Source organism: Mauremys mutica, chromosome 12 (assembly GCF_020497125.1).
Source record: "Mauremys mutica isolate MM-2020 ecotype Southern chromosome 12, ASM2049712v1, whole genome shotgun sequence".
Lineage (NCBI taxonomy): Eukaryota > Metazoa > Chordata > Testudines > Geoemydidae > Mauremys > Mauremys mutica.
The window spans coordinates 4,354,573-4,372,258 of record NC_059083.1 but is presented as its reverse complement, the minus strand read 5'-3'; the positions used below and the strand labels follow the sequence as shown (position 1 = coordinate 4,372,258).

Below are 17,686 nucleotides of genomic sequence, written 5' to 3'. Positions count from 1 at the left end.
CCGCCTGGCTGCCCTGGCCCTGTGTTGGACAGACACACAGTGAGGAGCCGTCACCCCACATCTGGCCTCTTAATTCTGGCCAATTTAAGCAGCTCCCAGGGAGCAAATCCCACAGTGTTACCCCAGATTGGAGGGGTTGGGAGGCTGTGAGCCAGGACTCCTGGGTTCTCTCCCCACCCTGTATTGTACCAGTCCTTATTGGCACCCGGAGACCAGACCCAAGCACTGGCTGGAACAGGGCCCAGCCTGCATTGTCTCACCTTTGGCTGCCGCTGGCGGGGCTGCGAGTGGGGCGGCGCTGCGGAAGAAGGGAGAAGGAAGGAACGTTAAAACGGAGGAGTGTGAGAGAGAGTCTGGGGTGAAGAGGGAAGCTGCAGAGATGTAGGGATGGGGGAAGAAGGAGGGAGAAGGAAGGATGGGGGGGGGGATGGATATATGGACAGACAGCCCAGCATGGACCACAGAGGAGAGACGGCCGCTCGGGGGTGTTCAGTAGCAGAGGCCCTGGCCCGTGGGGCCCAGGAGGTTAGCGGGGGGAAGGCTCCGGTTTGGTACCTCGGTGTCTCTTCAGGAGGAGGGTGGCCGCCAGGCCAAGGATGAGAAGGAGCCCCAGGGCGATGGTGACCTGGTACAGGAGCTCCCGGGCGCAGCTCTCTGAGGGGGCTGGTCCTTTATCTGGGCGATGGAGAGGAGCGTTAGGGGATTCTCAGCCCCTGGAGCCAGCCAGTCCCCTGCCCTGGGGCCGGAGCGGGGGAAGCCCCGTGCCCCCATTCCCCACCTCACCTGTGTCACTCTGGTTTCTCCCCATCACCTGCAGCTCGGTGCCTGCTCCCGTCCCGCTCTCTCCCAGGTGGATGCTGATGTGACACTGATAGAGACCAGAGTCCCGCAGCTCCAGCTCCGACAGGGTCAGCGTGGCCTCTCCTTTCTGGAGCAGATCCAGGTGGGACACGCTGAGCCGCCCGCTGTAGAAGGGATGGGCAGAATCCAGCACAACTTCGGGTGCTCTGGTCCAGGTCGCTTTGGCTATGCTGCCCTGTTTGTTCTCGAAGGAGCAGCTGAGTGTCGCGGTCTCGCCGGGGGACACTCGGAGGGCAGCAGGGCTCTGAAGGACTGTGAGACCTTCGTGAACCAGGGCAATAAACGTTATAGCAGCAAAGGAAAACTACAACGAGTGATACCGAACCACACCTCAGCCACCAGAAACCTTAGCAGCACGGAGATAAGAAGCTAAGGGGAAAGAATTGTGCGTCCGGCCCACCTTCCTATTGCTCACAACACTGTCGATCACACACTGGACAGGGCTTTCACGTCCACCTCCAGCAGAGACCCCACATCAGCACTGCGATGTGAACGGCAGATGTTCACAGAGATGCTAGATGTAAAATCCCTCAGGACAGTTACGTCCAAGGCAGATTGTGCAGAGTTGCAAAGCGACCTCACTAAACTGGGTGACTGGGCAACAAAATGGCTGATGAAACTCACTGGTGGTAAATGCAAAGTGATGCACATTGGAAAACAGAATCCCAACTATACATACAAAATGGTGGGGTCTAAATTAGCTGCTACCACTCAGGAGAGACCTTGGAGTCATTGTGGACAGTTCTCTGCAAACATCCACTCAATGTGCAGCAGCAGTGATCTAGATCTAGGGATGGGGCAGATGGACAGAAGGACAGACAGAGATGGATCTAGAGATGGACAGAAGGACAGACAGAGATGGATCTAGGGATGGGGTAGGTGGTTGGGCAGACAGAGATGGATCTAGGGGTGGGGCAGCTGGACAGAAGGACAGACACGGATCTAGGGATGGGGTAGGTGGACAGAAGGACAGACAGAGATGGATCTAGAGATGGACAGAAGGACAGACAGAGATGGATCTAGGGATGGGGTAGGTGGATGGACAGACTCAGATGGATCTAGGGGTGGGGCAGGTGGACAGATTAAATTAGCCAGGATTTGCCGACATACCTGCTCCCCGGGTGGGGATGAGGAGGACAATGCAGAGGACGGGGCTCAGGACTGGCAGCAGCTCCATGGTCCCAGCTCTCTGGCCAGCTCCGCAGCCCAGCTCAGCTCAGCCTCAGCATCCTCCGGAAATGTCACCTCTGGGGGGCTGGTGGAAAGTTTTGTGGCCTACGCTTCTGAGATGGCTGCAGCGAGAGGCTGGGGATGAGGGCCGGATGGGGGTGTGTGTATGTGCATTCCTCTGGCCCCTGCTGGGAGGGGAGTGGGGTCTAGTGGTTAGAGCAAGGAGCGACGGGGGGCTGGGAGCCAAGACTCCTGGGTTCAGTCCTCAGTTCATTGTCGCATCTTGGGTCATGCTCCTTACCCTCTCTGTGATATTTTTTCATGAGGAATAACATTACTTTACATAAAGGAATTTTTGCTCAATATATTTTATTTTCACATACTGAGGTCTATTTATTTTTTGCAACACGTATCTCTTGCAATCACCGTATTCCTTCTAAAAAACCAAACATGCTCCAGACTGATTTTATCTGCTTTACACAGAAATGTTTTCTTTAGAATTTTGTTTTCTATTACTTTCTATGATTATGAGGAGAGGCTGAGGGAACTGGGATTGTTTAGTCTGCAGAAGAGAAGAGTGAGGGGGGATTTGATAGCTGCCTTCAACTACCTGAAAGGGAGTTCTAAAGAGGATAGATCTAGACTGTTCTCAGTGGTATCCAATGACAGAACAAGGAGCAAATAGGGGATTTCTCATGACAGAAGCCCCCTTTGTTCTGCTCCACCCCCTTATGTATCTTTTGCACAAGGCGGGAATTTTTTGTCTAGACTGTTCTCAGTGGTGGCAGATGACAGAACAAGCAGCAATGGTCTCAAGTTGCAGTGGGGGAGGTTTAGGTTGGATATTCGGAAACACTATTTCACTAGGAGGGTGGTGAAGCACTGGAATGGGTTCCCTAGGGAGGGGGTGGAATCTCCTTCCTTAGAGGTTTTTAAGGTCAGGCTTGACAAAGCCCTGGCTGGGATGATTTAGTTGGGGTTGGTCCTGCTTTGAGCAGAGGGTTGGACTAGATACCTCCTGAGGTCCCTTCCAACCCTGAGATTCTATGATACGGCTGACTCTGTTGCAGCATTTAACGTTTATTTCTAAATGGAAAAATATTGTCCCACAAGGAATTAATCTTGAGAAATACTTTTCTTTAATGTTATTGTCAGGCCCAAGACATACAGGACAGATCCACAGCTGGTGTAAATAGGTGTTTCTGAGTTTATTCCAGTGGAGCTACTGCCGATTGACCCCAGCTGGGATCCCAGCAGCAGCCCTGCAGGGTGCACATTCCCCTCCCCGGACCCACCCACACCCCGGAGCCCGATGCCCAGAGCCACAGGCCATTTCCTGTACCAAGGAGAACTGTAACGGCAGCGGCCACTAGGGGGCGACAAAGCTCCAACGCTCCCATTGCTGCTGCACGGCCCCTTCGCTCGGTTCCCTGGGCCGAACGACCCACAGACAGAAGCAGAGGAGAGCGGAGATGCCCCGGCCCAGCAGGAGCCCCAGGCAGGCGGCTCAGAGTCCAGCGAAGTCTAACGGCTTCTGAACCAAGAACTGGGTGAATCCTGCCAGTGACCGGCCCCATGAGCGGCCAAATCAGAGACACCTGCCCCGGTGCCGGGCGCGGCTTGGAGCCAGCACTCACCGCGGGATCCACGAGGACACCTGGGAAACAGAACGAGAGCGTCACCGAACACGCTGGGGGGAAACGCTACGGGGATGGAGCCCTATAAATACCAGAGAGACACTGATTCCACCGGGGATGGAATGCAGCCACCTCTGGGGTAGAACGTGGGGGCTGGTTATACAGGGACTCCTTGCCTGGTGCTGAGAAGTAGCTGGCTCTGGGGTGGGGCACTAGCTGGTTACATGGGGATCCCTCACACAGTGCTGGGAAGCAGCTGGCTCTGGGGTGGGGCACGAGCTGGTTACATGGGCATCACTCACACAGTGCTGGGAAGCAGCTGGCTCTGGGGTGGGGCAGGGGCTGGTTACCAGCACGCGTAATGATGCCATGTAACCATTTGGGACAGGAAGTGAAGGCGGAACCCGTGCGGAGCCGGTACCGTTCCAAGGCCGCAGGCTGAGGGTGATTCCCAGGGAGAAGAGAACGACGAGCGACAGGGAGATGACGGCTCGGTAAAAGAGGGGCCCCGAGTCCCGACAGAGCTCACGTCCCCCTGGAGCCCCTAGACAATAGAAACGAGGGGTGAGGAGATTCCTGGACCAATGGCCCCTAGAGGGGACAGGCCCCGTGCCCCATTCCCCGTGCCCCATTCCCCGTCCCCCTGAGCCAGCCAGTCCATGCCCTGGGGCCGGATCGGAGCCGATGCCCCCTAGAGGGAAAGGCCCCGATTCCCACGGTCCCCAAGTCACCTCTGCCCATCACAGTCAGGGTGGTCCCGGTGCCCTTCTCCTGCTCGCTCTGCAGGTGGGTGATGTAGCAGTGGTAGAGATCTGAGTCCCTCTCCATCAGCTCCGACAGGGTCACCGTGGCCTCCGCCCGGCCCTGCTGGTCCCGCTGGCTCTGGGCCAGCCGCCCCTGGTAGAAGGGGTGGGCGGGATCCAGCATGACGGCCTCCGGGGAGCCCCGGACCCAGGTGACTTTTGTCCCGGTCTGGTTGCGGCTGTGGAAGGTGCAGCTCAGGGTGACGCTGCCCCCGGCTGGGATGCTCGCCGTGGGGGGCAGCTGCTGAACCCCGAGACCTAAAGGGAGAATGAGCCACATGACGGACACATGTCAGGGACTGCGCTGCTGTCATGGGGGGCTGGCTGCATCCATCTGTCCGTCCCCCTGGCCTTCCCGCAGCAGAGTCTGTGTGTCTATCATCTAGCGCTCAATCGCTCTACCCAGCCCGAGACCCGTCTGTCCTCAGCACTTTCCATCCATCCACCATCAGCTCTGTGCATCCGTCTGTCCTCAGCTCTGTCCATCTGTCCATCCATCCACTTGTTTATCGCCTGCCCCATCCAGCCATCCTCAGATCCATCTGTTCCTCTGTCCATCCACTCACCCACCCATTCTCAGCCCTGTCCGTCCAACCATCCATTCATCCTCAGCTCTCTCATCCATCCACCCATCTGACCTTATCTCCGTCCGTCCATCCATCCGCCTGTCTGTGCTCAGCTTCACCTCGCCATCCATCCACTGTCTGGCTGTCTTCAGCTCCATCCATCCATCTCTCCCTCCATCCATCCACCCTCAGCTCCGTCCAGCTGTCTTCAGCTCCATCCATCCACCCTCAGCTCCGTCCATCCCACTGTCCTCAGTTATTTGTCCTTCCCTCCTTCCATGCTGAGTTCTGTCCGTCTATCCATGCATCTGCCGCTAACCTGCACCACCCGTTCCCCTCCACACTCCACTACCCACGAGCCCCAGCCTGCAGCCCCGGGAAGCACACCGCATTTCAAGGCAACGCAAGGAACCGTGCGGACTTTAGAGCACTTAGGAGAGTCAAGCTTTAAAGAGGAAGCTGGTCTAAACCTTAACGATGATAAGCCAGACAGTCCTCTAGAATAAACCTATCCATCCCCTGCAGTATTCCCCTATCTATCCATCCATCCATCCTCATACACCTCTCTCTCTAGCCAGCCATCCAGCCTCAAACACCCCCTCCATCTCTCTAGTTATCCATGCATCCCCATCCACCCCCTTCCTTTCTCCTTATCCATCCATCCCCAAACACCCCCCTCCATCTCGCTCCCTTTCCATCCATCCAGCTAGCATCCTCAGCTGTCTATGTATTCTGAGACCATCTCTCCATACCCTTATGGCAGGGGAGTGGGGGGTTAGTGGGTTAGGGCAGGGTGAGGGAGTCCAGGACTCCTGGGTTGTATCTCTATTCCCCCCATAACTCTGAGCTTGTCTCACCAGCTGCTATCAAGGGGATGAGGAAGACGATGAAGCAGATGATGGTAGGGGCCAGCGGTCGCCCCATGCTCTCCGCAGGCTGGGAGCCACCCCAGGAGTCACAGACCGGGACTGTCGAGCAGACGAGACCCAGGGACGGCAAGTAACGGCTGCTCCGGAGTGAGCAGCCCAGATGCGCGATGGAAACTCTTGTGGCTGGTGATGGGGAGGCGCCTGCTCAAATACCAGGAGGTCACTGGGCCTGTGCGCAGGTGAGTGTGAAAGCAAAACTGACCAGGGGTGCTGCATTCAGCAGCAGGACGGGTTCATTTCTGCATCTCCAGGGCCCTCGGCCTCGCTGATGCAGCCACTGGCTATAGGGCTCGGGATCCCTGGTGTTGACGGTGTCTTTCTAGCTCCGTCGGTCCCAGACCCCTCTCACTGCCCCAAAATGATCCCCCAGTGGATCCCAGAGGGAGCTCCTGGCTCCAGGGACCACTGGAGGAGCTCAGGTATCCCAGGGGCAGCTGGGAGCTACATGTCGGTGACAGGATCATTGGGGAGTTTCCACGGTCAGGGCGGAGATCGGTGCTCGTGGGGAGCTGGAGGTGACGGGGGTGCAAAGGGAAAATGTGCTGTGCAGGATGAAGAGAGGGTATTACGGGAGGGTTGGGGGGGGACAGAGCTGTATACAAATAGAGAGTGTGTTACAGACGGATGGATGGACAGACGGACAGAGGGCTCCACCCCAAACAGATGGATGGAGTGGTGGGTGTATGGATGGAACCATGAATGGAGACAGGGTCCTACCACAGACAGATGGACAATGACGGATGGATGGACAGAGCAATGGGTGGACGGATGGAGACAGGGCCTTCTCCGCAGACAGATGGGCAGAATTAATTGCTGACAGACAGACCAAAGGCGCTGAGGACGGATCGATTCATCCCTCCTGCCCTGTTCCACCCTCTTCCATCCACCTCTCCCACAATAAAACACATGGTGCCAAACCCGCCTACCATACAGACAGGCCAGCTGTCCCTCTGCTACATCCCAGGGCTGATGGGGAGCTATGGGGAGGTGGGGGGACCCTGTTCCCCCTGCTCCCAATTCACAGGCCACCCCATCTCTGAGTAGAGGGGAATCCCCCGCAGCTGTGGGCGGTCTGGGGTCCAAGACACAGGGAGGATCAGAGCTGATCCATCCCAGCAGGGGGCGATCATGGTCACAGACACGTAAGGGGATAGAGAATGAGACTGAGAATATCTTATTGCCCTTATATAAATCCATGGTACGCCCACATCTCAAATATTGGGTACAGATGTGGTCTCCTCACCTCAGAAAAGATATTCTAGCACTAGAAAAGGTTCAGAAAAGGGCAACTAAAATGATTAGGGGTTTGGAGAGGGTCCCATATGAGGAAAGATTAAAGAGGCTAGGACTCTTCAGCTTGGAAAAGAGGAGACTAAGCGGGGACATGATAGAGGTATATAAAATCATGAGTGATGTGGAGAAAGTGGATAAGGAAAAGTTATTTTCTTATTCCCATAATATAAGGACTAGGGGTCACCAAATGAAATTAATGGGCAGCAGGTTTAAAACAAATAAAAGGAAGTTCTTCTTCACACAGTGCACAGTCAACTTGTGGAACTCCTTGCCTGAGGAGGTTGTGAAGGCCAGGACTATAACAGCGTTTAAAAGAGAACTGGATAAATTCATGGTGACTAAGTCCATTAATGGCTATTAGCCAGGCTGGGTAAGAATGGTGTCCCTAGCCTCTGTTCGTCAGAGGATGGAGATGGATGGCAGGAGAGAGATCACTTGATCATTGCCTGTTAGGTTCACTCCCTCTGGGGCACCTGGCATTGGCCACTGTCGGTAGACAGATACTGGGCTGGATGGACCTTTGCTCTGACTCAGTGCAGCCGTTCTTATGTTCTTATGTACGTACACAAACCCCTGTCATGTTTAATAACACAAACACACACCCAACTCTCCTCCCCCCTTATCCGGCCCATCTCAGAGGTGCTGACCACAAACGCTCCCACCGGCGCTCGGAGGCTGATGCTTCCGGAGGCTGAGCTGAGCTGTGTTAGAATAGAGCTGTTCAGGCTGCCTGTAAAGGCCTAGACTTTAAGAACTTAGGTGTATTTTGATCACTTAGCTAGTTACAGGGGTAAAAAACAAAGAATCAAAATCACCGTCTGCCTGTGTATGGGCCTTCTCTCACTAGGAGAGTCTGAATCATAGGATCATAGAAGATCAGAGTTGGAAGGGACCTCAGGAGGTATCTAGTCCAACCCCCTGCTCAAAGCAGGACCAACCCCAACTAAATCATCCCAGCCAGGGCTTTGTCAAGCCTGACCTTAAAAACCTCTAAGGAAGGAGATTCCACCACCTCCCTAGGGAACCCATTCCAGTGCTTCACCACCCTCCTCGTGAAATAGTGTTTCTGAATATCCAACCTAAACCTCCCCCACTGCAACTTGAGACCATTGCTCCTTGTTCTGCCATCTGCCACCACTGAGAACAGTCTAGACAAAAAATTCCTGCCTTGTGCAAAAGATCCATAAGGGGGTGGAGCAGAACAAAGGGGGCGTCAGTCATGAGAAATCCCCTAGTTACCAGCTGAGTTGGAACAAGGCCTGTCCCGGGGGAAGGGACGGGCCCAGACTAGGAGGAGGCTGGTCTGTCAAAGAAGCTTATTGGATCATCTCTGCGGGGGAGATTTGCCTGCATTATTTTTCTGCTGTATTAGGCCTAGACTTGCGTGTTTTATTTTGCTTTGCTTGGTAAGTCATGTTTGCCCACAGTCTTGGTGCATCGCTCTGCGGGGTCTGGGTGCAAAACAGGCAGCCGAAAGGGAAAGTTGCGGGGTGTGTTTGGTTCTGCAGGGCTTAAATCGCTCCAAGGGCAGCAGGTAGTGGGGAGGGGGAGAGAAGACCGTACAGGAAGTGGACCCCAGGCAGGGCGGAAGTGGACCCGATGTGGCATCAGGACTGTAGCCCTAGACGACTTGCCCACAGTTGGGTGTGACGCTCTCAATGATCCGGGTGGGAAACACGAGGGGGAGGCTTCTGGGGTGCGGTGGGTCCCGCAGGATTTAAAGGGCGGTGGGTGAAACTGAGATTAACGCTCCAAACGGAGGGGGAGACAGCGGAAGTGGATCTCAGTGAGGGCAGAAGTAAACCGGAAGTGGCATCAACCCCTCTACCGTGTTCTTTAATGAGATCCCGGTCGGAAACAGGATCCAGGTTGGAAGGTTCCGGGCTGTGTTTGGGGCGGTATCAGAAAGGGGGTGAGTCCCCTTCCCCAGGCCAGGGACGGTGGGGAGTTGACAGGTGGGGAGGGGAAAAAGTGGGGGTGGGGGAAAGGAGGAGGGACAGAAATCCCACAAAAATGGTAAATACCCAAAGGGAAAAAATCAGAGACCAATTTCCCCGGGTGTTTCAATTACTTCTCTACATTGTTGGTTGATTTGCCCCAATGATTTTTATGCCGTGCCTTTTTCTCTCTTTTCCCCTTCTTCCCACGCTCGTCAGTATAAAAATATAACATTTGCATGGGGGACAAAATCCCAATTTACAGGAGAAAAAAAATTCAGAAAAAAATTAAATTTTTATAAAAGATATTGTTTTTTGGGGGGAGGGAAGTGTCCCAATTTTCAGGGATAAAATGACACTTTCATTGGGGAAAAAATCATGTTCTAAAAATATCAAATTTACAGGAAAATATCTTTTTTTTTCATGGGGAAAAAACATGATTTTCGAAAAAGCAAATTTTAAAAAACCCTTGTAAGATTTTGGAATATGACAAGGAGACTGAGAGAAGAGGGAAGTGATGGGAAATAGCACAAGTTTTTACCCAAACACATTTTTGTAAAAAGTCAGAAAGAGACAATTTTTCACACAAAGAAATTATTTAATTTTTAGACCAAAAAAAATCACTTTCTTTGAGCAATTCCAGCCGGCTGCAGCTGTCACGCTGATCACTCAGACCGATTCCACCGCCCACACGATGCTGAGGTGGGCTAGTGTTTCTCTTCCTGCTCAGTTAGGAAGAGGGACCAGATGCTGGGTTAATTACCCCACCTGGTCATGCTCCATAGGGAGGCGTTTCAATCACTCCAGAGAGGCCAGGGAAATAACGCACAGGGGCGTGATATAGACTTCAGGAGGCCCCAGAGAAGGCATTTCCTGAGGGTAGGACCATGCCCTAGTAGATTATTCCCTGCCGTACAGAGGGGTAGTTGGGTTTTGTAGGGTTCACAGGGACCTTCACGCCCATCATTTTCTTCTGCTGTCCCGCAAACCCTGTGAGGGTCTCCTCCTGTGGGGAATTCCCCCGTGGCTGCGTGGCTCTGGGTGTGAGGGACTCAGCGCCGCTGGCAGTGCTTGGACGTGTGGTCCCTGCGTCCTGGGGTCTGGATTTTAATCTCTGCGTAGTGCAGGTTCTCGCTGTTCGCGGCCGCCTGGCTGCCCTGGCCCTGTGTTGGACAGACACACAGTGAGGAGCCGTCACCCCACATCTGGCCTCTTAATTCTGGCCAATTTAAGCAGCTCCCAGGGAGCAAATCCCACAGTGTTACCCCAGATTGGAGGGCTGGGAGTCAGGACTCCTGGGTTCTCTCCCCAGCTCTGGGAGGGGAGTGGGGTCTAGTGGGGTAGAGCAGAGGGGGCTCAGAGCCAGGACTCCTGGGTTCTCTCCCCACACTGTATTGTACCAGTCCTTATTGGCACCCGGAGACCAGACCCAAGCACTGGCTGGAACAGGGCCCAGCCTGCATTGTCTCACCTTTGGCTGCCGCTGGCGGGGCTGCGAGTGGGGCGGCGCTGCGGAAGAAGGGAGAAGGAAGGAACGTTAAAACGGAGGAGTGAGAGAGAGTCTGGGGTGAAGAGGGAAGCTGCAGAGATCTAGGGATGGGGGAAGAAGGAGGGAGAAGGAAGGATGCGGGGGGGGATGGATATATGGACAGACAGCCCAGCATGGACCGTAGCAGACAGAGGGCCGCTCGGGGGTGTTCACTAGCAGAGGCCCTGGCCCGTGGGGCCCAGGAGGTTAGCGGGGGGAAGGCTCCGGTTTGGTACCTCGGTGTCTCTTCAGGAGGAGGGTGGCCGCCAGGCCAAGGATGAGAAGGAGCCCCAGGGCGATGGTGACCTGGTACAGGAGCTCCCGGGCGCAGCTCCTTGAGGGGGCTGGTACTTTATCTGGGCGATGGAGAGGAGCGTTAGGGGATTCTCAGCCCCTGGAGCCAGCCAGTCCCCTGCCCTGGGGCTGGAGCGGGGGAAGCCCCCTGCCCCCATTCCCCACCTCACCTGTGTCACTCTGGTTTCTCCCCATCACCTGCAGCTCGGTGCCTGCTCCCGTCCCGCTCTCTCCCTGGTGGATGCTGATGTGACACTGATAGAGACCAGAGTCCCGCAGCTCCAGCTCCGACAGGGTCAGCGTGGCCTCCCCTTTCTGGAGCAGATCCAGGTGAGACATACGGAGCCGCCCGCTGTAGAAGAGATGGGCAGAATCCAGCACGACTCCGGGCGCTCTGGTCCAGCTCGCTTTGGCCATGCTGCCCTGTGTGTTCTCGAAGGAGCAGTTGAGCGTCACGGTCTCACCAGGGGACGCTCGGAGGACAGCAGGGCTCTGAAGGACTGTAAGACCTTCGTGAACCAGGGCAATAAACGTTATAGCAGCAAAGGAAAACTACAACGAGTGATACCGAGACACGCCCCAGCCGCCCGAAGCCTTAGCAGCACGGAGATAAGGAGCTAAGGGGAAAGAATTGTGCGTCCGGCCCACCTTCCTATTGCTCACAACACTGTCGTTCACCCACTGCACAGGGCTTTCACGTCCACCTCCAGCAGAGACCCAACTTCAGCACTGCTATTGCACGGCTGATGTTCACAGAGATGCTAGATGTAAAATCCCTCAGGACAGTTACGTCCAAGGCAGACTGCGCAGAGTTGCAAAGGGATCTCACTAGACTGGGTGACTGGGCAACGAAATGGCCGATGAAACTCACTGGTGGTAAATGCAAAGTGATGCACATTGGAAAACAGAATCCCAACTATACATACAAAATGGTGGGGTGTAAATTAGCTGCTACCACTCAGGAGAGACCTTGGAATCATTGTGGACAGTTCTCTGCAAACATCCACTCAATGTGCAGCGGCAGTGATCTAGATCTAGGGATGGGGCAGATGGACAGAAGGACAGACAGAGATGGATCTAGGGATGGGGTAGGTGGTTGGGCAGACAGAGATGGATCTAGGGGTGGGGCAGCTGGACAGAAGGACAGACACGGATCTAGGGATGGGGTAGGTGGACAGAAGGACAGACAGAGATGGATCTAGAGATGGACAGAAGGACAGACAGAGATGGATCTAGGGATGGGGTAGGTGGATGGACAGACTCAGATGGATCTAGGGGTGGGGCAGGTGGACAGATTAAATTAGCCAGGATTTGCCGACATACCTGCTCCCCGGGTGGGGATGAGGAGGACAATGCAGAGGACGGGGCTCAGGACTGGCAGCAGCTCCATGGTCCCAGCTCTCTGGCCAGCTCCGCAGCCCAGCTCAGCTCAGCCTCAGCATCCTCCGGAAATGTCACCTCTGGGGGGCTGGTGGAAAGTTTTGTGGCCTACGCTTCTGAGATGGCTGCAGCGAGAGGCTGGGGATGAGGGCCGGATGGGGGTGTGTGTATGTGCATTCCTCTGGCCCCTGCTGGGAGGGGAGTGGGGTCTAGTGGTTAGAGCAAGGAGCGACGGGGGGCTGGGAGCCAAGACTCCTGGGTTCAGTCCTCAGTTCATTGTCGCATCTTGGGTCATGCTCCTTACCCTCTCTGTGATATTTTTTCATGAGGAATAACATTACTTTACATAAAGGAATTTTTGCTCAATATATTTTATTTTCACATACTGAGGTCTATTTATTTTTTGCAACACGTATCTCTTGCAATCACCGTATTCCTTCTAAAAAACCAAACATGCTCCAGACTGATTTTATCTGCTTTACACAGAAATGTTTTCTTTAGAATTTTGTTTTCTATTACTTTCTATGATTATGAGGAGAGGCTGAGGGAACTGGGATTGTTTAGTCTGCAGAAGAGAAGAGTGAGGGGGGATTTGATAGCTGCCTTCAACTTCCTGAAAGGGAGTTCTAAAGAGGATGGATCTAGACTGTTCTCAGTGGTATCCAATGACAGAACAAGGAGCAAATAGGGGATTTCTCATGACAGAAGCCCCCTTTGTTCTGCTCCACCCCCTTATGTATCTTTTGCACAAGGCGGGAATTTTTTGTCTAGACTGTTCTCAGTGGTGGCAGATGACAGAACAAGCAGCAATGGTCTCAAGTTGCAGTGGGGGAGGTTTAGGTTGGATATTCGGAAACACTATTTCACTAGGAGGGTGGTGAAGCACTGGAATGGGTTCCCTAGGGAGGGGGTGGAATCTCCTTCCTTAGAGGTTTTTAAGGTCAGGCTTGACAAAGCCCTGGCTGGGATGATTTAGTTGGGGTTGGTCCTGCTTTGAGCAGAGGGTTGGACTAGATACCTCTTGAGGTCCCTTCCAACCCTGAGATTCTATGATACGGCTGACTCTGTTGCAGCATTTAACGTTTATTTCTAAATGGAAAAATATTGTCCCACAAGGAATTAATCTTGAGAAATACTTTTCTTTAATGTTATTGTCAGGTCCAAGACATACAGGACAGATCCACAGCTGGTGTAAATAGGTGTTTCTGAGTTTATTCCAGTGGAGCTACTGCCGATTGACCCCAGCTGGGATCCCAGCAGCAGCCCTGCAGGGTGCACATTCCCCTCCCCGGACCCACCCACACCCCGGAGCCCGATGCCCAGAGCCACAGGCCATTTCCTGTACCAAGGAGAACTGTAACGGCAGCGGCCACTAGGGGGCGACAAAGCTCCAACGCTCCCATTGCTGCTGCACGGCCCCTTCGCTCGGTTCCCTGGGCCGAACGACCCACAGACAGAAGCAGAGGAGAGCGGAGACGCCCCGGCCCAGCAGGAGCCCCCGGCAGGCGGCTCAGAGTCCAGCGAAGTCTGACGGCTTCTGAACCAAGAACTGGGTGAATCCTGCCAGTGACCGGCCCCATGAGCGGCCAAATCAGAGACACCTGCCCCGGTGCCGGGCGCGGCTTGGAGCCAGCACTCACCGCGGGATCCACGAGGACACCTGGGAAACAGAACGAGAGCGTCACCGAACACGCTGGGGGGAAACGCTACGGGGATGGAGCCCTATAAATACCAGAGAGAGACTGATTCCACCGGGGATGGAATGCAGCCACCTCTGGGGTAGAACGTGGGGGCTGGTTATACAGGGACTCCTTGCCTGGTGCTGAGAAGTAGCTGGCTCTGGGGTGGGGCACTAGCTGGTTACATGGGGATCCCTCACACAGTGCTGGGAAGCAGCTGGCTCTGGGGTGGGGCAGGAGCTGGTTACATGGGCATCACTCACACAGTGCTGAGAAGCAGCTGGCTCCGGGGTCGGGCAGGGGCTGGTTACCAGCACGCGTAATGATGCCATGTAACCATTTGGGACAGGAAGTGAAGGCGGAACCCGTGCAGAGCCGGTACCGTTCCAAGGCCGCAGGCTGAGGGTGATTCCCAGGGAGAAGAGAACGACGAGCGACAGGGAGATGACGGCTCGGTAAAAGAGGGGCCCCGAGTCCCAACAGAGCTCACGTTCCCCTGGAGCCCCTAGACAATAGAAACGAGGGGTGAGGAGATTCCTGGACCAATGGCCCCTAGAGGGGACAGGCCCCGTGCCCCATTCCCCGTGCCCCATTCCCCGTCCCCCTGAGCCAGCCAGTCCATGCCCTGGGGCCGGATCGGAGCCGATGCCCCCTAGAGGGAAAGGCCCCGATTCCCACGGTCCCCAAGTCACCTCTGCCCATCACAGTCAGGGTGGTCCCGGTGCCCTTCTCCTGCTCGCTCTGCAGGTGGGTGATGTAGCAGTGGTAGAGATCTGAGTCCCTCTCCATCAGCTCCGACAGGGTCACCGTGGCCTCCGCCCGGCCCTGCTGGTCCCGCTGGCTCTGGGCCAGCCGCCCCTGGTAGAAGGGGTGGGCGGGATCCAGCATGACGGCCTCCGGGGAGCCCCGGACCCAGGTGACTTTTGTCCCGGTCTGGTTGCGGCTGTGGAAGGTGCAGCTCAGGGTGACGCTGCCCCCGGCTGGGATGCTCGCCGTGGGGGGCAGCTGCTGAACCCCGAGACCTAAAGGGAGAATGAGCCACATGACGGACACATGTCAGGGACTGCGCTGCTGTCATGGGGGGCTGGCTGCATCCATCTGTCCGTCCCCCTGGCCTTCCCGCAGCAGAGTCTGTGTGTCTATCATCTAGCGCTCAATCGCTCTACCCAGCCCGAGACCCGTCTGTCCTCAGCACTTTCCATCCATCCACCATCAGCTCTGTGCATCCGTCTGTCCTCAGCTCTGTCCATCTGTCCATCCATCCACTTGTTTATTGCCTGCCCCATCCAGCCATCCTCAGATCCATCTGTTCCTCTGTCCATCCACTCACCCACCCATTCTCAGCCCTGTCCGTCCACCCATCCATTCATCCTCAGCTCTCTCATCCATCCACCCATCTGACCTTATCTCCGTCCGTCCATCCATCCGCCTGTCTGTGCTCAGCTTCACCTCGCCATCCATCCACTGTCTGGCTGTCTTCAGCTCCATCCATCCATCTCTCCCTCCATCCATCCACCCTCAGCTCCGTCCAGCTGTCTTCAGCTCCATCCATCCACCCTCAGCTTTGTCCATCCCACTGTCCTCAGTTATTTGTCCTTCCCTCCTTCCATGCTGAGTTCTGTCCGTCTATCCATGCATCTGCCGCTAACCTGCACCACCCGTTCCCCTCCACACCCCACTACCCACGAGCCCCAGCCTGCAGCCCCGGGAAGCACACCGCATTTCAAGGCAACGCAAGGAACCGTGCGGACTTTAGAGCACTTAGGAGAGTCAAGCTTTAAAGAGGAAGCTGGTCTAAACCTTAACGATGATAAGCCAGACAGTCCTCTAGAATAAACCTGTCCATCCCCTGCAGTATTCCCCTATCTATCCATCCATCCATCCTCATACACCTCTCTCTCTAGCCATCCATCCATCCTCAAACACTCCCTCCATCTCTCTAGTTATCCATGCATCCCCATCCACCCCCTCCCTTTCTCCTTATCCATCCATCCCCATCCACCCCCTCCCTTTCTCCTTATCCATCCATCCCCAAACACCCCCCTCCATCTCGCTCCCTTTCCATCCATCCAGCTAGCATCCTCAGCTGTCTATGTATTCTGAGACCATCTCTCCATACCCTTATGGGAGGGAAGTGGGGGGTTACTGGGTTAGGGCAGGGGGAGGGAGTCCAGGACTCCTGGGTTCTATCTCTATTCCCCCCATAACTCTGAGCTTGCCTCACCAGCTGCTATCGAGGGGATGAGGAAGACGATGAAGCAGATGATGGTAGGGGCCAGCGGTCGCCCCATGCTCTCCGCAGGCTGGGAGCCACCCCAGGAGTCACAGACCGGGACTGTTGAGCAGACGAGACCCAGGGACGGCAAGTAACGGCTGCTCCGGAGTGAGCAGCCCGGATGCACGATGGAAACTCTTGTGGCTGGTGAGGGGGAGGCGCCTGCTCAGATACCAGGAGGTCACTGGGCCTGTGCGCAGGTGAGTGTGAAAGCAAAACTGACCAGGGGTGTTGCATTCAGCAGCAGGACGGGTTCATTTCTGCATCTCCAGGGTCCTCGGCCTCACTGATGCAGCCACTGGCTATAGGGCTCGGGAGCCCTGGTGTTGATGGTGTCTTTCTAGCTCTGTCGGTCCCAGACCCCTCTCACTGCCCCAAAATGATCCCCCCACTGGATCCCAGAGGGAGCTGCTGGCTCCAGGGACCACTGGAGGAGCTCAGGTATCCCAGGGGCAGCTGGGAGCTACATGTCGGTGACAGGATCATCGGGGAGTTTCCACGGTCAGGGCGGAGATCGGTGCTCGTGGGGAGCTGGAGGTGACGAGGATGCAAAGGGAAAATGTGCTGTGCAGGATGAAGAGAGAGAGCGTATTACTGGGAGGGGGTGGTGGACAGAGCTATATACAAATAGAGAGTGTGTTACAGACGGGTGGATGGACAGACGGACAGAGGGCTCCACCCCAAACAGATGGATGGAGTGGTGGGTGTATGGATGGAACCATGGATGGAGACAGGGTCATACCACAGACAGATGGACAATGACGGATGGATGGACAGAGCAATGGGTGGACGGATGGAGACAGGGCCTTCTCCGCAGACAGATGGACAGAATTAATTGCTGACAGACAGACCGAAGGCGCTGAGGACGGATTGATCCATCAATCCTGCCCTGTTCTACCCTCTTCCATCCACCTCCCCCACAATAAAACACATGGTGCCAAACCCGCTTACCATACAGACAGGCCAGCTGTCCCTCTGCTACATCCCAGGGCTGATGGGGAGCTATGGGGAGGTGGGGGGACCCTGTTCCCCCTTCTCCCAATTCACAGGCCACCCCATCTCTGAGTAGAGGGGAATCCCCCGCAGCTGTGGGCGGTCTGGGGTCCAAGACACAGGGAGGATCAGAGCTGATCCATCCCAGCAGGGGGCGCCCATGGTCACAGACACGTAATGGGATAGAGAATAAGACTGAGAATATCTTATTGCCCTTATATAAATCCATGGTATGCCCACATCTCGAATACTGGGTACAGATGTGGTCTCCTCACCTCAAAAAAGATATTCTAGCACTAGAAAAGGTTCAGAAAACGGCAACTAAAATGATTAGGGGTTTG

At 55.3% G+C, this 17,686-nt stretch overlaps 2 protein-coding genes across 2 annotated transcripts; both read right to left on the bottom strand.

The window, feature by feature from the left end:
- Positions 1-521: 521 nt before the first annotated feature.
- LOC123345823 lies at positions 522-2,038 on the bottom strand. The gene is made up of 4 exons (XM_044982879.1): positions 1,972-2,038; positions 1,262-1,317; positions 784-1,165; positions 522-675 (listed from the first exon to the last, which is right to left on the bottom strand). The coding sequence occupies exons 1-4, from the start codon at positions 2,036-2,038 to the stop codon at positions 527-529; spliced, it is 654 nt and encodes a 217-aa protein (XP_044838814.1). The 3' UTR covers positions 522-526.
- Positions 2,039-10,903: 8,865 nt separating this feature from the next.
- Positions 10,904-16,368, bottom strand: LOC123345822. The gene is made up of 6 exons (XM_044982878.1): positions 16,302-16,368; positions 14,770-15,099; positions 14,460-14,582; positions 14,039-14,058; positions 11,189-11,570; positions 10,904-11,080 (listed from the first exon to the last, which is right to left on the bottom strand). The coding sequence occupies exons 1-6, from the start codon at positions 16,366-16,368 to the stop codon at positions 10,932-10,934; spliced, it is 1,071 nt and encodes a 356-aa protein (XP_044838813.1). The 3' UTR covers positions 10,904-10,931.
- Positions 16,369-17,686: the final 1,318 nt, after the last annotated feature.